This window comes from Rhinolophus sinicus, linkage group LG03, assembly GCF_036562045.2.
Source record: "Rhinolophus sinicus isolate RSC01 linkage group LG03, ASM3656204v1, whole genome shotgun sequence".
In the NCBI taxonomy this organism is placed as follows: Eukaryota; Metazoa; Chordata; class Mammalia; order Chiroptera; family Rhinolophidae; genus Rhinolophus; species Rhinolophus sinicus.
Genome location: NC_133753.1, coordinates 188,586,215 through 188,606,533, shown reverse-complemented (window position 1 = coordinate 188,606,533; position 20,319 = coordinate 188,586,215). Strand labels below are relative to the sequence as shown.

General features: G+C 40.6%; 1 protein-coding gene across 2 annotated transcripts in view; it reads right to left on the bottom strand.

Moving 5' to 3' along the window:
• The window catches only part of RETREG1 (reticulophagy regulator 1), a 114,836-nt gene that overhangs the window by 6,237 nt on the left and 88,280 nt on the right, over positions 1–20,319 (bottom strand). For both annotated transcript variants that reach the window (XM_019753537.2, XM_019753538.2), the window contains 5 exons: positions 5,421–5,547; positions 3,175–3,259; positions 1,259–1,396; positions 380–444; positions 12–138 (listed from right to left, as the gene is read on the bottom strand). In XM_019753537.2, the coding sequence (XP_019609096.2) occupies positions 12–138; positions 380–444; positions 1,259–1,396; positions 3,175–3,259; positions 5,421–5,547 (542 nt within the window). The remainder of the gene's footprint in view (positions 1–11; positions 139–379; positions 445–1,258; positions 1,397–3,174; positions 3,260–5,420; positions 5,548–20,319) is intronic.

Below are 20,319 nucleotides of genomic sequence, written 5' to 3'. Positions count from 1 at the left end.
TGGGAGCATACCGTCAGAAGTGTCTGTCTGTGGAGTGTATCCTTCTGAAAGGTTGAAGGTCCCGTTGTCAGTCCAGGAGACCTCGGATACGTCTGTGTCAGACACAGAGAGCTCTCTGGCGGCCACGTTGAGGCTAATCTGTGTCAATATAAATACCAGGCCCATTTTAAACTTCTGTGGGAAATCTTTTGAAAACTCCACACTAACACCGAAAAATGTCAGAATCATAAAAACCAGATGAGTATTTTCCTTTCAGGACTGTTCAACCATCTTAGAGAAATAGGAGGAGACTCTTAGGAAAACCATTCAGCAGGAGTGCATGTCAATAAATTTATAGCCAAACCACACAGGAACAAATTGAAAACTAAACAAAAAATACCTTAGGACAAAGAGCTGAAAAGTCTAATTCACTGTCATCTTTGTGACTTTTTTCTTTGTCTGCTTCTGTTGAGAAAAAATTTGGAAGCTTTCAGTTTCCTGGCGAGCGTAGACATAGTGTATTTTATTATCCATTACATCTCCTTACCCACATTCCTCATATTCTCCAAAGCCTTCACAGAGTTAAATGTGCGCACATAACAAGCTTCACATATTGGCAAACGTCTGAATTCCAAGGCAAATGGTCCATATCAGTGGTTCTCACAGTGTGGTCCCTCAACCAGCAGAATCAGCATCACTGGGACCGTTTTTTTAGAAGTGTCAATTAATTCTCAGGCCCTACCCTAGACCGACTGAAGGAGAAACTGTGGGGTGGGGCCAGCAATCTACGCTTTAGTAAGCCCTCCGGGCAGCTGTGATGCTTGCGAGAGTTTGAGAATCTATAAGGTCATAAGCCAAGTTAAAAAGTGAAAGTTGATCACATTGGTTTTTCCGGTATGTATTCTCTTCCTTCCCTGGTTCTTTCAATCCCACTTATATGGCTCCCACACTCTTAGTCCTGCTTGTGTCATTTTTTATTTGCAATCGTCCACCCCAAAATAAAACAGTTTAAATAAAGTAAATCATAAGTAGCAAATATAGAATGGTTGAATCCTTTTCTCCTTCCCCTGACAATTTGGATTAAAAAGTCAATTTACTGTATGTTTCAGAAAAGAATAAAAGTCAAAACAGGAAGAGGCTATGTTACTTTGGGGGGATTAGTTTCTGTGATATTAGTAAGCGGCTAAAATACCCTGAAACGTATTGAAGGTTGATTTTATAATAAATAGCCCCGATGTCTCATTTCATGCATGGAACCTAAAATTCAAACTTTACCTACCAGATCTCTCACGTTTCTTCTGATTAATATATTCTCCAATTCCAAAATCTAGTTTCAGCAGAACTGATTTGATTTTGCTGTATATTTTTTGTCCCATATCATTACACTTAAACAGTGGACACAAAAATGCACACAGTACTGAAATATAAGAAGGAAGAGAGTGTAAATAAGATGATCTTTCTTTCAAAAGGCTACAGCTTTCAATTTCACAAAAATATTTCAGTTTCCTGGACTGAAAACAGAATTTTTTTTCTTAGGGAAATGCCTTTGTGAAGTAAGTTCATAATTTCAATTCTTCCCCCGTAATGAAAACATCTATACACACACACACACACACACACACACACACACACATACCATACTTCTAGTCATTGTTTTCAAAGACTTGCAATTAAATCAATTCCCTTCCTTCAATCCTTTTACCGTCAAAATTTATACAAAGATTCCATGCTTTCCAGACAACGGTCCTGGATTAAAATCTCAACTCTGCTTTTTTTGTTAAACACCCTGCACCATGGGGAGTCACTATGTATTAGCCTCTCCTCAGTAATATTGAGATCGTAACATTATTTCTCAGGGCTGTTGTAAACAATAAATGAGATGGACAGATATGATGTGGCTGATGTCTGCGTCTATTCGACCCTCCTCTCTGGCCCTTTCTCCTTCACCCGCTGCACAGGGCAGACCAACAGGCTCCTATCCTACGTGAGTTCTACGGGGGAGAACAGACTCGAGCTCGGACCATTTGCCATCTGTTATGCCTCAGGAATACAAAAAGAAATGAAGGTTGTATCGTCTTCCCTAATGTTTATTTCTTTGTTGTTGTGAGGAAATGTGCCCATTTACCTTTCAAATGGGAGCTGCAAACTCATATATCTCTAGAAGCCAAGGTGGTACATGTAAATTTTAGAAGCTGGTGTGAGAAAAACGGGGAGATGCGAGTTAGTTAAGTGGAGTATGCCCTCTCCACCGACAGGTGGCAGCACTAGATCATACTTCTCAGGAGAAGCAGGAAATCTACACCTGTTTTTTTAATGGCATTTTCAAGTTATAGGTGATATACAGTAAATTCACATATTTAAAGTGTCCAATTTGATAAATTTTGACATATACATACAACTAAAACACCATCGCCACAATCAAGATGGTGAACATATCTACCACTCAACCTAATTATTTTGGGATTCATCCAGGTTGCTAAATATGTTAATTTTTAGTGTTGAGTAGTAATCCACTGTATGGATAAACCACAGTTTGTTTAGCCATGCATCTAATCATGGACATATGGATTGTGCTCCATTTTTGGTTACTACAATGAAAACTGCCATGACTATTCATGTACAAGTCATTTGTGGACGCATGTTTCATTTTTCCTGGGTAACCAAGCTGTGGAATGGCTGGGACCATATAGCAGTTTTTAAGAAACCACCAAACTGTTACCCAAAGTGCTTGTACTATTCTCATTACCAACCAACAGTATGTGAGAATTCTAGTTGCTTTATATCCTTGTTAATGCTTTAATATGATCGGTATTTTTCATTGTAGTCATTCTGGTGTCATGGTATCTCGCTGTGCTTTTAATTATCTTAAAATAATTAAAGCTACAGAATAATTAGAGCTACAGAATGAATATGCACAAAGGCAAAGGTATTCGTGTTTGTGGGGGTGGGGGCATAGAGCTTATTTATAGTTTTAAGACATTGTTTATAATACTGCCTTTTGGCAACTATTGTTCCTATTTTAAACTATGTCTCTAGGAAAAGGAGAAACTTCATACAGGTCGAAAGAAAAGAATGATTGACTTTCTTTATAAATAAGAACACACCCCTCCTCTTCCAAACTATGGCAGGTCTCGCAGACCATTAAACGATACCATACGCATCACATAAATTAGCCACATGTTCCACTGTACTTACAGAGTAGATAGCTGAGTATAACCCCAGGAATGTAACTTCCCAAGATCGTAAAAAATGTGCACACACTGCAGACCAGGAGACAAAACTAGAAATTATAGAGATAACATGTGACAGTTAGCAGAACACCAAGACATTTTAGAGCACAGGATACACACACAATTATTTATCTATCTGCGATCGATCGACCATGTTATGGCAAATGTTTTCCAAGCAGTGTTCTTTTGCCCTTAGGTCTAACTAATGACTGCTGTGTTGAACCAGCCTTAGTTCTCCCTTCACACTTGGTAATAATCATTTTGACATTCCAGAAGTTAATTTCTGGTGCAGAACACAATGTCTCCCATAAATCATGCCCGTCGCTACATTACTGCCAGATGCAAGAGAACGGGAGATTTATAGGCCCCCGGAAACCTTCACTCAGAATCACTCACTAAAATACATCAGCCTGGTAACTAAATTTGCAAGTTCTAACTACTTCGATGAGCCCAGCGAAATTCATAAATACAGCAAAACATGTTACAGAAATTTAGAGGCATTCACATAAATGTAACAGTAGTTTGCATAGCTGATAAGCTGCTGGGGTAAATCTACTGGCCATTACTATCCTCCTGCCTACCATATCCGTCCCTCAAACTGACCCCACATCTAGGTCACCTAGAAACCAACTACCAATGAAATGAAATTCCTATAGCGAAATGTGATTATTTCCCTTCGGTCAGTCATGACCAAAAAAAAAAATAAATCTTGGTTGTTTTAAGAAATTAAAACATCAAGATAGCAAAATTCTCCTGTAAAGTCTTCACATATTTTTTCACATTCTAATCTTAAAAATAAACTATCTTCTTTTGCTTTGTCTTTAAATTACGGTGTTAAAAACTGCTAAGCAAAGAAAATAAGGACATTTCAAAAAGATACACGAATGAGAGATTTATAACTCTGATCAATAACTGATTAAGAGGAAGATCAAGGGGGTCTGCAATTCAGATTAACTTTGATTTTTCGTTCTTTGGCACAGGGTTAACAAGTGAACTAGTCAAAAGGAGAACTGATGAGCTTATGGGACTAAATTAAGAGCTGTTTCTGAAACAGCAGAGGCCCTTGAAGAATGTGGAATTCTAATAGTAGAATGGAAGAGGCAAGACCATAAAAGTTGAAAGGACAACTCAGTCCATAAAAGCATTACTATATTCAGAATTCAGTTTTGCAAAAGGATTTCATATTATCCACTAAGCTTGTAGCATCATCCTCTTAAGTTAATTGACTTGGGGCCCAGTAATATAATCCAATGCAGTTTTAAGTTCAGAATCTCCTAAAACTGTTTAATCGTTTCAGTAAAACTGGCATAAAAAATGCAACCCCCCCCCACATGGATATCTATGCTAAAAACCACCTGTAGTGATTTTAAAAATGCATCCATATACAACGTTGCTACCTCACTATGCTCAAAATGTGTCCAAGTATAGTTCTATTATTTAATACTAGTATTGCAGTTAAGAGAGATGGATATTAAATGCTGACATTCCTCAGTTCTTTCCAATTATAGGTGGACCTTCAAGAAACTTGAAACACAACATGGGAAGGGAAAGAGTCCATTGATGGCTCTATGCCTCATCTTTGGTGTGAAGATCACAGCTGAAGCTGTCTCTACACACAAAAATATACAAGTGTGTATGCTTCTCCATGCAATCCCTTTCAAACCACTTACGACTCTTCTCATGGGTTTTCATCTTAACTGGAAAAATTTTCATTCCATGTATATAATCACTACAAATATTTTTGCCACAGGTCTTCTGCCTTAAATAAATCATATAATAATCTTCACTTTTTGGATTAAAATGGAGACTCAATTATCTCTGAAAACACCCTTGGAGGACTAGGTATTCATTTCATTTCCCTTTGACTTCAGAACCAGGCCAGATACTATAAACCGAAATTCTCAGTAAGAATTTCACCTTGGTCTGGCTGATAAGGCCAATCACCACTCATTTCAGTTAATGAGCCAGATATATACATATAAAAACAGAAAACCAATCCAATTTCAAAAGATGAGGGTGAGGATTTTCTAATGCTAACACTAACATTTCTGAATCTTGCTGCTATCAGCTTTTATGCCATGTGTTCCTAGGAGATGATATTCTGAATTGGAGAACACTTACAAGCTGATAAAATAGGTTAATTCATTTGCTTCTGAGTTTACTGCACATTTTAAAGCACATGCAATAATTCTCCTGTACTGGAAAACTTGCCTTGCCAGGGCTCTGCTGTTTGAAAAGAGACATTTCTTGAAGAAATACGCTGAAATTCATCCACGATTCTGCAATACAGTGGCTGAGCCTGGGCCTTTCCTCTGGTTTGGAATTGATAACTTCCCAGCTAAGGAGAAAAAAAGAAAACAAAAACAAATTTTTTTAAGCTGAATTTTGGATGAGTCATTCAACATTTATTGCTTCAGCAAACATTTATTGAGCACCTACTTTTGGTCACACTCTAAGGAAAAGCCCTGTGAATTCGGAGGTAAACAAGCCAGACAGACATCTGCCTAACAAAGCTCAAATGCCAAGACATACAGGCTACACCACCAGCTACGCAGTTACCCAGTTACGAGATGAAGGATAAGCTAAGGAAGAGGTGGGTATAGGGTGGGGGCTTTGGTATGTCGTCTCTGAAGCAGTCACTTTCAGTTAAAATCTGGATAAACAGGCACTTACCATAAGGGCTCAGAAAATTCCAGAAAGAACAATGTACAACATACTCGAGGTGAGAAGGAGCTGAGTGAGGGCACTAGTATTCTATTGAGGCCTGGCTGTGGCTCCAGCAGAGGGAACCAGAAGAATTTCATTGTATGAAGCTGGGAGAGGAGCAAGTGGCCCTGTAGGGCTTGTTAGGGACATCTCAAACCTTAAGGACAGGGAAGCCACAGTACTTTAAAAGAAACCTCGGCATGGATCTTGTCATCATCACCATCACTGTCGTCACCATCATCATCAACACCAACAATGCATTTTCAAACATACTATGATTGGTCAACTCTACAGAAAACTGTTAAACACATCAGGATCTCACAGCACCTCATGTTTCTCTAGGGTATCTTTCCCCAACCATCGTCATAGAATATGTTGAATGTGATGCACGCCCAGGCATGTGCTGTGTCCCTGCCCTCATTTTTCCGTAGGAACATCAGTGAGCTAAAAACTAGGAACAATCATTCCAGGAAGAAGATGCAAGCAAATGACAAAGACGTCCAGTTCAAATCCCACTCTCGCAATCTTAACTCATCACAAAAATAAACCAATTCAAACAAACCCTGCTAAGGGCCCTCAAATTCATTCATTTAATAGATAACTTATTGGTGCCCATCGTGATGAAGGCACTGCCGTAGAGCTTAGGATGTAGCCATAAACTAAACAAGTTTCCAGTAAAAGACAAGGGTTACTAGCGAGCTGTCATCTGAGCTCTGACTGCAGGGGTCAGGTTAAGGCTGACCTCTGGATTCAAGCCCGGGAGCCCTAAGACAAGTCAAAACTATCTTGGCCCTTAGTGCTCAACTACACAGAAGTTGCGTACACATACGCGTAGGCTGTTACTTTTTAATGTACTTTCAATACTAACGCAATTTGTAAACTAAATAAAATTTCTTTTGCCAATATAAATTTTAGTCCAAGTTTAAATAAAAATAGCATTAAAAAAGAAAAATAAATATTGCTTTTTCCTTCTTCTTTGTTCTCTCAGCCTCAACTAATGCTCTGCCAGAGAGTTACTGAGCTAAGCTATCCGGGCTGATGCTGTTCCACTAGGCAGATATTTGCCAAATGATGTCCTGCGGTCGTAAGAAATGAACTTTGGGGGATGCTTAGGTACCAGGGAGTGGTTTATGTATCCATTAACTCTACTCCATCACTGACCAAATCTAGAACGTAGGTTTCCATAGCTCATGAATGATTTCAGACCTACTAAAAGAAACACTAAGTACATGGCCACTCTCTGTTGCCAACGTGCGTGCTTAACGGGAAAAGATTTTGTACAGGAGAGCGAAAGCTGCAACAGCAAGTGAAATAAGGAGGTTATTAAACAGTGGCCACCTTTCTCAGAACACCACAGACTAGGTGCAAATCTGCAAGGCGAGGCTAGGCTACTGTTCCGTTTAATGGACCATAAAGATAACCGAAATATAAATTTTAATTTCTGCTCTCTCTGCATAAGGAGTAGTAGTTAGGGATTTGGCTGAGCTGTTTGGCAAATATAATTCTAATAATAAGCAATGCAAAACTTACAATGGAATGATTTGACTGTCATTCTTTTAATAATTAAAATGAAATGAACACTTCCTATTTGGAAACAAATTTAAAGCACATCATTTCATTAGGACAATGAACAAAATAAGTGAGTTGTGTTTAAGCAAAAGAGGGACAACAGCAGTGGAAATGAACTCCAACTCCACATTTGTCTATGGACCTCAGAATCCTAATATTGAGAGGGAAAAAAAAAATCACATAATATATAGAGTATGTTTTCATTTATGTAAGACTCAAAGTCACACTAAGCTGACAGATTATTTAAACAAGGAAATGATTAAAAAAAAAAAAAAAAAAAAAACAAGATTCAAGAGAGGGCTTACCTCACGGGGGCGGGGGGGGGGGGGTAAATGAGAGCAAGGCCCACACGGGAGCTTCCTGGGTACTGGGCATGTCTATTTTTTAACTTAGGGGATGGATACTTGGAATTGACTTAACTACTGCTCTTAAAGCTACACCTATATATACACCTGCATACATATATGGACTCTACTTAAAAATATGTTGCTACTTAAATGTATAATCATGCTTTTTATTGAATAACATCCTTAAATGATTGTATCTCACTTCACATCCAATAATCAAAGTATAAATGTTACTTAAGGTTTGCCTCGGTTTATGTACGACGAAGTAAAAATAATATTTCTGCTGACAAGAGCCACGAAAAATAATTTTTTTGAATAAATGGTACTTTGTATAGATGCTGGAACCTTCTTCTGATACTATGTTTAGGATACATGTCTCAGAAGTAAAACTACATTTGTAGACATATTTTATTACCCTAACAAGTAAATGCCCTAAAATTGGAAAGGAGCTTTGTCTAATACTAAATCCCTAAAATTACCTACACCATCTGCGCAGAGATTAACGTTATAGTAAAGTCTTCGTACAACTTAAGGTGCTTAGTACAACAATTAAATACAGTGGTACCTCGGTTTTCTCACGTAATCCATTTCAGAAGACTGTTCGAGTTCTGAAATGTTTGAAAACAGCCAACAGCTAGGCCTCAGGATCTTGCACTCAGCGGAAGCTGAGTGACATGTTCGACTTCCGAGGCGTGTTCGAAAACTGAAGCATTTACTTCCAGGTGTACAGTGTTCATAAATAAACCAAAATGTTCATCAACGGAGACGTTTGAAAATTGAGATACTACTGTAACTAAAAATTCTGTTTTGCATTTAAGGATCTTACTTCTTTTCATAGTGAGCTTCAAATGGATATAAAGAAACCTCAATACCCATTCATCCATTACCTTATTCATTTATTCAATAAAAAGCTACCAAGTTCCCCTGTTTTTGTCTTCCATTATATTTGGTGTATTTAGTATTATTGTTATTTCAAGTCAACACTTAGCATTATTCCTTTCTGTGTCTACAGATATCACCACTTGGTTTTAAGAAGAAACAAGACAATATTCAATGTGTGAATATTTTCCCTAGCCATAAAAAGACACTCTCACATTAAATTTCTCCCCTTGAGAAAAACCCTGGGATAGTACGTTGGGATTAGGGTTTCCGGACGGGAATTCCTGCCCGTTCTCAGGAATTGTTTTCGCTTTCCCATTCCCGAATCCCGAGCTATAAACTGTTTTCTGTTCTCCACGATGAATCGTTTCCACAAAGTGACGGCCGATACTAACAACCACCTGGGTTCAAGGAGCTGATTTTCCTGATTTCCCGACCAACTTTTCTCAGGTTTTGGGAACGGAAAAACGCAAACAATTCACAAGAACAGGCGGGAATTTCTGACCGGAAACCCAAGTTGGGACAATAAATTCCATTGTTACTTAGATTTATATTAACATTAAACCCTTAAATAATTCTAATTGATATTTGAATTATTGTTATAATCAGCAACAAAAATGTGAAATTCATTGTGTACAGTTGAAAATTATTTTCTAACCTAATGGGTTTGGGAAATGCAGTAAAGGTTTGTGATAAAAAGAAACATATAGATGGTGCTGAATAAAACTGAACGGAAATATGCATGATTTAAAAAGGAAATCTGAACTCAAGGGCAAAGAAGAGATGTCACTCTACACTTCTTTAAATGAAACATGGACCCAGAAGAATCACTCTCTGGGAGTGTCACAATAGTTTTAAATTGTCCAGTGATTACTTCTGAGCACCACTGGAAAGAACATTTCTGTGGTCTTCCATTACATAGTCTACCATCAACTTACGTCACCACAATTCAATTATGTCACCAAAATGTAACATAATTAATATAGCTACGTAATTTAGAGTGAGAGAGCACATTTAACGTCAATGTTGCAAAGTCCCTTATTATTACCGACGAGGAGAGTAAAACCCAAGATTCCGCTGCCAGTTTGGGGCAGAGCCGCAACTCGAGGACCAGACTCCTGATTTCCAATGCGGTTCTATTTCCTTTAAGCACGTGCCCTAGTCAAAGGATGAATCAATTCAGCGACATTCTTTGAAGAAACCCCATACTGAAATTCAGAACGAGATGGAACGCACGATGCTCTTCCTCCCTCCTTCCTGGAGCCCGGAGGAATGAGGTGTGATGGACCCAGACCCACGCATCCTTGTTTAGGACCCACCTTTTCCGGGCAAAAGAGAGCACCTTGTGTGCAGAATCCAAATACTCAGCGGAAACTAAGATTCCTGCTTGGTGATTGGTTGACGTTTAATACAGGTGATGTCTGTACGTACACACACACACACACACACACACACACACACACACACACAGAGTGGCTCCATAATGAAACTCTAGGTTTTCCTAGAGAGCCTTACCCGGAAAACACATAACCAGAGAAAGGATCTCCTGTGAATACTGGACGATGCTTGGGAAAGATCTTTTACACAGTGTGTGGCTCTCTTCCCACCCTCCTTGGCACTCATCATGTGCACCAAAAGGTCCAAATAACATAAAAGGACGCTTAAAAACAGTGTGAAGCTTTACTGAGTCCTTAACCAACGAGTATAACTCTTCTATGATTGAAGCTCATCCAGAGGAGAAAACTAGTCACCAGGAGTATCAGTATTAATATTCCAGGGTTGATTTTTTTCCTCCTTAGTTTCAGAGAGAACATGCATTTGCCAGGTTCAAAGGGAAGTCAAGCTCTTTGGTTCATCCACCCATCTTTCTTTCTTTCTTTCCTTCCTTCCTTCCTTCCTTCCTTCCTTCCTTCCTTCCTTCCTCCCTCCCTCCCTCCCTCCCTCCCTCCCTCCCTCCCTCCCTTCCTTCCTTCCTTCCTGTCCTTTCCTCCCTCACCTGCTTGCTCCCTTCCTTCAGCTTTCTCTTTCACTCACGCCTTCACTAGGGAGTGAACTTGCTGCACACTCCAGCCAGAGGTAAGGACCACGTAAGAGTCCCTCTCTCCTGACCACCATCCCCAACCTTCTACATTCTTGGTGAGTCCAGTTGAAGTGGCTCCAAGCAAGAAGCCACACAAGGCACCCTCATGGCCACACCATCTTTCAAATGGGCTTTGTCCCAGGATTTACAGTCGTGCAGTGCTTGCAAAATAAGATACCCAAACTACAGCAGATTTGTGTACTTATGTTCTCCTTCTTAAGAAACACTAAAGGACAGATTTTTGACAGAAGACATTCTGTATGGTCAAGATAAGCTTTTATTTAGCAAAGAACCAACATATGGTTTCACCTGTCTGAGAGAATCTAAGGGAATAAAAATGAGGAAGATGGTTCCTCAGACAAGCAGCTTCACTTTATCCCAGAAGGGAACTGGGTGGAATTTGAAGGCAACATCCCCTCTCTCTGCCTCCATATTCCTGTTATTAATAGAATACACTCAGGGTATACACATTAAGTGGTCTGGTCAAAGTAACCCTTCTAGGCAGTTCTCAAGCTGAGTGTGAACCCCCAAGGTACTGTTTAAACCCCAGCCATCCAGGCCTCACTGCAGAGAGTCTGATGGAGCAAGCCTGGGGGGAAGCTCAAAAGTCTGCATTTTCAGTAGGTATCCCAGGTGTTTCTTACCCTAAAAGTCACTGCAAGAAACACTCCATGAGAGAGTTACACAGAATTCCTGTTGCAAAGATAAAGACAAGAGACGAATTTGCTTTGGGCAAGATGGTCTATGAGGGACCCACAAGTTGCCCTCCCATTTGGGGTCCTGCGATGGCCCAGCGCTGCCTTGAGCTTCTAGGCCACGGAGCAGCAAGGATGGATGCTGGTGTCTACCTGAGTTGAGGAGACAGAACTCAGTGTCCAAAGACAAGACCAAAGAGGCAGGACAGAGTGTGGCAAGCAGAGCCTGCAGAGAGAACGCTGACCATCTACGGGGACCCCTGGAGCCTCCAGTGAGGAAGCTGGGGGCCAGGAACAAGTGACCAGAAAGGACGAGAAGGGACAGAGTCCTGAGCTTACACCGGTCCTACCAACCAGACTGGAAAACCCCAAATTCATGCACACTGGGTCGTACCCAGAAGGGTCTTGCCTCAGGAGCAGAGAATAATTCATCCTAGACTAAATACTGCTCTGGTCCTAACAGGTCTTAAAAGCACACTCCGAAAGCATCAAACTGATTTTAAGTAATTTACGTGTGTCAGACATAGGAGTAAAAAGTGCCAAGTTTTGTTATGAACCAAGTAACTCACATGGGATCTGAATGATTTTACTTTCTTTGATACTTACATTTTAAATTATTATGTGCCTTTTTTTTTCTTAAAATATACTTAACACACAGTGTTTAAATTTTATGTGAAAAGACAAATTAGTCTTTGCGCAGCTTACTGGCTACACGCTTGAAATTCAGAATGCAGTACATAGTATTCTCCATGAGGGGGTGCTATAAGCCCAGGAAATGTGACACGTGCTCTATAAATAGATTGTAATTCTGTAAGAAAGAACATGTGTTCGCAGCCTGTTTCATCTCTTTCACCCAAAGTGCCTTTGAGCACTACAAGAAATACTGCTGAAACAAATGAATCTTGGCATAGAACAAATGATATCTCAGCATCATTTCCCTTCCGTTCGTTTCTATAAACCTGTGCTGAGGATACTAGGTGACTGCCAGGCATCAATCCTGGATTCAGGGATATAGAGTTGACTAAGGCACAACCCCTACTCAACAAGTGAGAGTTTATGTGTGACCCCCAAATGATTTCTCTCCCTTTCCCTCCCTCTCATTATATATGAAACTCACTTTTATAAAATGACATTCAATTGTATTTAGGACTATTAGGGGAAAACATCGAAAACGAAGTTGGGGGTTGGATATATGAGGAGAACCCTGTTATAAATATAAGACACTATCTTTTTGTTATTGTACATTTTACAGGATAACATCTTTCTCTAGTATATACTCGTGAACCTAAGAGTCAGAAAATGTTTTTATAACAAAGTTATGTTTCCTAGCAAAATAGTCGAAGTTTTTAAAATATCAAAGCTCAAATCCTTTCACATATTTCTTGAGCTTTAGATTTGAGGACATAATTAGCAGCAAGAGACAGGTAACCTGTGGTGGGTGGAGAAAGAGAAGGGGAAAGCAGTGTGTGGGGCGTAGACAATACGAATGACTCCTGATGGGGCTGGTTTGAGTTTTGGGGTCCTGTCAGCCCCGAGAGGCAGAGCCAGCCATGGACATCCCCTTGGTGGGAGCCCATTCCCTTTTGGCCTCGAGCTGGTTTCAGTTTAGTTTCTGGCATTTGCAACACAAAATAAAGTCCTATATTTTTCAGTGGGAGCAGTGAAGAGTTATATGTTTTAAAGCAGGAGGTAGGAACAACTAATTAAAGAGTTATGGAATAAGGTTACACAGAGAGATTAGTGTCACAGTGTTATTTAGATGACAATTTTTAGTCGAATGGAACAATGGAAATAGGGTGAATAATTCAAGTCAAGGCAGTTGGTTAAAAGGAGGCTTCGGCAGCATGAAATAAGAGTACGGGCCAACACTTAGCAGGGGCCAGGCACCGCTCTCGGGGTTGTAAACTTGCTATCGCATCCTGTCCTCAGCCCTGACTTAGGAGTGAGGTGCTGTGTATCACCCTCCTTACAGACGAGGAAGCTGAGGCCTACACACTTAACTGTCTCTCTTAAGGTCACAGAACGAATACATGATGGAACCGTAAGGAGTGGAGCTGAGGCTGCTCGTGATGTGAGAGGAGATACAGGCAGAACACTCTCTGGACTGGAACATGGGGGTCGTTCAAAGATGAGTGGGAAAGGACAGTAGAGCCGTGACATGGGAAGAATACAGAATCCCTACATACCAGGCGACAGAAACAGAAACATCTGAAGAGCAGCTTTGGTTCCCAGGTGGAACTAAGGACCGGCGCACTTAGATTCATTGCTATTTTCTCTCTCCACCACTTGGGTTCTTTCCAAGTCAGGACCCACAGTGACTCCACAAACGTGCCCGTGACAACCACGATCAGAGCGCCCAGGGGCTGAGTTGTCTGTACGAGCCGGGCACGGGGATAAGCGCTCTGTGTACCTGCTCTCACTGAAGGTTCTCCACCTGAGCCCCGCCCCCCCCATCAGGACATCATTTAGTTTTGTGGCAATTATCCATTGTAGTCACTGAATGTTTGTACTGTTGTCTCCCGTTTGACTTTAAATTTCATGAAATAATTCACAGACATGGCTCTGGCGCTAGCAGCTAACAGAGCTTGACATCTCAGACACATGAAATAGTGAATGAATGAAAGACTGAAAACAATGAGGGAATATCAAAAAGAAAATATCAAAAACAGTTAACAGTGGTTAACTAGTGACATTATGTATTATTTTTATTCACTTACCTGAATGTTTCTATACGTGAAATATTGGCAATAATTAGCATGTATTCCTTTATTTATATAATATATATATATATAATAATGGGCAAAAGGTCCAAAAAATTAGAAACTAACTTTCATTTATATGGAATTGTTTTGTTTTAATATTTTTCCCCCTTAGAAATGGAGAGTTAAACTGCGTTCCAAACTGCCTCCTTTAGTCCAAAAGTTTCCTTAACTAGAAATCAGTATTTTATGCGAAACTCCTCCTGGCAAAATGTAGGTCCAAGTGCATGACTTGTCCATGGGGAAGCCTGGATCCAGGCACACCTCCTGCAGACAATACTCTCACACAACCCAAGAGCATCTGTGATACCTTGGGGAATAGGACGGGGCCCATTATCTGGGAGGCTGAGCCAGAATGTGAAAAACCAACCAATACCCAGCCTTCACATGTGACAGGTAAAAACGAGTCCCTGTTTTGTCTTTGTTGGGCAACCTCAATCCACTGGAGAGATTTCCAGATATTATTGTATCCTCTTAAACATACACTGACACACACAGACACATGCACACACCGACGGACAGACACACACACACACACACACACACCTCTCTTTAGTCACTTTGTAGATTTTCCATAGCCCCACGAACTTACACTGAACTACTCATTTCCAAACATGTTTAGAAGACTTCTGTCACACCACCTCCAGAGAACGTACGTTACTTTACACTATTTGACGTTATTTTTAATCTGTAGGAATTGGAAATTGAAGGCTAACAATATTTTTCAGTAAATGAGTTATATCAACATCCCCGGTGACCAAACTTTTTAAAGAAGGGATTTGTTATACCTAAGTTGTCACTTAGCAACCGTGACAAGCAGCTGCTTCAGCCATCACACTTAAAAATAAGCTCTGGCGGGGCGCCCTCGCAGCCCTTGCATTCTCAGCTGGTGACTAATGGTCTCATGCTCTCTGTTGGTAGTGAACATCTGTTGATGGTAACTCCTGTCGAATTTTTCTTAGAAAGGTCAGTCAGTATCCAGTTACAGATTTTAACATTTTTTAGGGCAATGTGTTAGAATTTTGTTTAATCCTGTGGACACATAATATGTTGCTCCGTGTGCACGCACAGAGAAACAATAAAAACAAGGGTATGTATCTCCGCACAAACATGCACAACATTAGAACCATGACGAAGCAAATAAGATGTGTCAACTGGAGGATTAAAATAAGCAAACACAAGATTAAGAAATTTCATAGCGCTGAACTTGAAGCCTTCACTTTCTCAGACCAATTAACCACGTGAGCAACGCCTCCCAAAGCTGGACACCAGGAGGCACCACCTGGGTGCTGGGTTTTTCTGCCCTGAGAAGCTGAGCCCCACCTCCCACAGGGCAACCTGGGGTTCTCTCTTTGGGGCGCTCTCTCCCCTAAATTTCAAATGAATCGGAGATCAGTCACTTTGTGACATTGCTCCTTTGTCCCTTCTGTCTTAACTACGCTCTGCCACTTCCTTGGTGCAGAGGCCATCAATTATGCATCAAGATAATCTGGAAGGCTGCCGCCATCACGTTACTTCTTGTGTTATGCTAGTTTCTACGAACGGATGCCAGGTAGAAGTTATTTTCCAGCGTTTTCAATTTTGTTAACTTTTCAACAACCAGACTTTCATAAACTCAGGACATGAACAATTTAAATTCCATTACTAGCTTGGAACAAGCACCTACTTGAGACCTGCAGGAGCTTAAACACCCTTTCATTTGTGAATGCCAAGATTTGTTTCAATCACTCTCCCTGAGGGAAGAAATGGTTTCTAACTTTATCCCTGAAGGACGGATAATATCTGAGAGTCAAGAAACATTTCTCAAGGAAAACAGAAATTATTGTGAAGCAAGCTGGCTAATTTGGATATAAGCCTTTCTTTGCTTTCTATTTGGGACCCACAATTCCCAATGAAGTATAATCCAGGATTTACTGTAATTGGAGTCAAAAGTAAGTATCCCCTCCCTGCTTTTCCACCTTTGGCCTAGTTATCTGAAACCTAAACTGTGACAATACTAAAGGATACATTTCTTACAGTGCAAAAGTTTTCATCAACAATATAGTTCCTAATTTTGTTTCTCAGAGACCTTAACCATCTCACTGGGCCTGCACAAGTATATACAACCCAGACAGACAGAATGATCAAGTTGCTCCAAAGTGCGTTTATTACGAAGGCCAATCAGAATTAATTTTGTTTGAAGACTCTGTCGTCAGTCTTTGTGGTAAGGGAACGTTCCCCTGGAATACGGCAAATCTGGAGTCCGTGACTATCAGACTATCGGTTATTGAGACATTCATTCAGGATGCTGGGCTGCAAATTACAGGATAGAGTCTCACTTTAGCTCTTTAAAGAGTACAGCTCTCGTTTATCTTCCTTTACAAGCCAGCCCTGGAATGACAACTGTGGGTTTTCAAGGAGCACACCCTTACCAAAAGGCACTCTTATCAGTCATAGGAAGCATGAGAATTTCATGACAGTGTGTCAAAGCCTGCTAAACCTGCCATCAGCCTCCCTCAAAAGCAGGTTTGAAGAATAAGCATGTGTTCATGGTAAATTAGTACAATGCAATCCTCAACGACAGCATGCAGGGGTGATGGGTATGTATTTGGGAGTGTGCAGGAGGGCGCAAACTAGAAAGGGACACGTGGGCGAGCAGGTAGAAATGGATACCTGCACACGAAATGTGTGACGGGGTACAGTGGTGGATATTATACTGTGGAGTGAGGACAGATTTCAAAAGAAGTTATTTCTCCTCATAATAGGTTCTTCAGGAAAATAATCATTTTTAAATTAACGTGGCCTGTCTGCTTTAGAGAGAGTTCCTCCAGGAAGGCATTTCTCCCACGTTCTCATACACTGGGAAGGACAGTAGGAGTTGGGCTCATAGTGACCAGGAAAGCAGTCAGCCTTCAGTGCAGTCCTCAGTACCGTTATAATAGTCATTGCGTGTTTTATAGCTGAAGACTTAAAGATTTCCTGAAAACACAGAGTTCTCCAACACTTTCATTTCCATTCACAATATTCGTGTGCTCAAAAACGCCTCCTTCTTAAAAACCAGTATTCCTTTGTGACATGTAATTCGGTGCAAGTCAATGAGACCTGAGTGAGCTACGCTGAACCCGGTGCCGCCCGTGAGAGAGGCCTGCCTACGACTCCGTCTCCCTCCACTTCTACCTGTTCAGGTATTCCTCTCTGCCTCCAGAATTCAAGTTTCCGTCAGTGTGTTCAGGAGACTCTGCCTGCTGCCACGTGGGCGGTATGCTTGGGAAAACTGCCAACCATATTGGAGATCTGCTTGCCCAATATTCTAGCCATTTCTAGGAAATCACCTTCAGTCAATCAGGTAGCACAAGAAAGTGATGTGTGTGTTCACACCTACCACCTCCCTCGGGCACAGTATTAAGCCCATACCTTACTCCTCTCACTCTAGGTCACTGTTTACTGGACTTGCCGTCAGTCAGTACAATTTTAAATAGCTTCTTGTTTGTTCCACATTTAGTTTATTATTGTTCCATTTTCTGCTTGTACTCTGTAATTCAGTGATATGAAACAGACTTGGTAAGATCCTCTAGTAAGATGAAATAATAACTCTTTGATCCACTTCAATTATTTACTTTTCCTAGGCGAGGACCACCCAGAGCCACAGGGACAAAACTACTGTGAAATACCAGGTTTCCCCGAAAGTAAGACCTAACTGGAAAATAAGCCCTAGCATGATTTTTCAGGATGCTCGTAATACAAAATAAGCCCTACCGTATTTCCCCCAAAATAAGACCGGGTCTTATATCAATTTCTGCTCCAAAAGACGCATCAGGGCTTATTTTATATTACGAGCATCCTGAAAAATCACGCTAGTGCTTATGTTCTGGTTAGGTCTTATTTTCAGGGAAACACGGTAGCATTTAACTGGGCCTGGACATTCTAAGGGTTGTCTCCACCCAGCTAATTTAGATCAATTAAGTGGTGCTAAACATTTTATCCTGAGCTATTTGGGAGCTCACAACTCTAGGTGAGAGCCATACAGGTATAATGAGTCTTTAGGGAAGTGACCACAGCCAAAATGGAACCAATGGAGCCAGATGGCCAAAGAAACCTGTCATTAAACACCACAATGACTATTTTAAACAAACATGCAATGAAAGAGAGAGGGAAACAAATATATCCCTTAGCCAATACGTTGGAATACATTCTATGCTTTAGAATTGTATTTTGATCAGAACTGACTCTACCATGCTTGTTTTCCTCTTTTTTTTTTTTCCTACCTCATGTAACCATAATGCATTTTCAAGAAATGGAAAAGAATGGCTCATCAAAATGTTGGCTTCTTTTTTAAGTAAGATATATGCCATTTCTTCTCCTGTGATGAACAAAAGCCTGTGCTTTCTAATCTATGTAATCTTTAACCAGCTCCAGCGGGGTCTGAGTGATCTCTGTACATAGAACCGGCAGACACCCCAGAAGCGAAGCTTTTTGGTTAGGTTCACTCAAAAATTAAGTTTACTTTGACGATATAGCACAGAGGCCAGGAATGAATCAACTCTGTGAATTGTTATGAATCAACTCTTTGAAATTATAAGAGCAAATAAAATTCATGTTCTTTTAACACACTATGCTAAAGAACGTGGGGCTATAACACTACATATCAGGCACACGTGACCACAGGAGGCCATTCGACTTTCTGACCAGTTCAGAGGAGGACCTGGGTTTCTCCGGTCTGCAAAAGAAGGAGCTGGACCAGACCGGATATTGGCCGTTCTGGAATCGTGGCCCCTTTGACACATCTCAGGAAATCAGAGGGTCCATGGGTTGAGTACTCCTGGGTTGGATGATCAATGACATCTTCTGCTTAAGGATTTTGTAATCGGCTATCCACTCACGTTTGCTTGAAAAACTGAGTTCAGAAAAACACTGAATAAGTCCTCAGCTTTTATGAAATACACAACACTCACTTTCTCATGTAAAAAGCAGATTTGAAAGAGGAATACTTAAAGCTGGCAATGTCCCCTATCACATCCCTGGTGATACTAATGGAAAAGAAAATCTTAGCAGCTGTCTGTGACACTTCAAGTACTGATGGCAAAGTGTCAGATCTCAGGACGAAAGAGGTTCCCAGCGAGCAGGCCTCCTAAGAAGCCGAGACAAAGCCAGGTACTTCCATTCTCTGAGGCTATGAGGATATTAAAAATATAAATGGTTAAACACAGGTTATGCCCATTTCAGTTGTCCTGTAACAGAGAAGCTTACAGCCAATGGAATGCTGATTCCCAGGCCGCCCGTGACGCAAGGCCAGAGCAGATGTCGCGACGGCTGCCTGCTGCAGGCTGGGCCAGCTGGGTCTGTGACGTGGCCTGGATGCTGCAACCTTCCCTGGTTTGTTCCCTTTCAGTAAAATACACAACTAGGAAGTCTGGGTTTGGACAAAGCAGCGACCTATGATTTCACTAGAAACATGCGTTGGAAGTTCCAGAGATGGGGATTGGAATGTAAAGGCAAATTCACCCAAAACAACGGGCGCTGTTATCCGTCAGGACCTAATCAGCCGAGAGTTGTTAACAACTCTTTTCTCAAATTTTCATCACGGAGTTTCAAACAGCTATCATATCCTTATATATTATAAACAATGGTCAATTTTAAGCTCTTTTTCCAGTATTAGATAACTTCCCCTTCCTTTATCTAGAATAGTATAAATTATCTATTCATTCCAAACCTTATTAACAAGAAATCAGTATGAACATTCTTAGACTTGGGGAATAAGTTGAATGCTGACCGGAGACTAACAAACCAACCTAGTACATTAACTCAGTTCAATCAATATTAACTTAATATACATACTGTGAGAGCTATAAAATTGCCAACTAATGTAGGGTACGGAGCAAAGACTGGTATTCTTGCATAAAATACACCCCCATGAATTATCTGTGATTTCCGGTTTCATGTATTTAAAGAAGAGGAAGAATTTAATAATAAGTTAAACAATCCACATAAAGAATCATTCTTATGTACATCCCCAGCCAACCTTTTCAGTTTTGTCCACTTTTTTTAAAAAAAAAAGTAATATTTATTAGTAACTTGCCCTTACTGACTCTCTCCAAT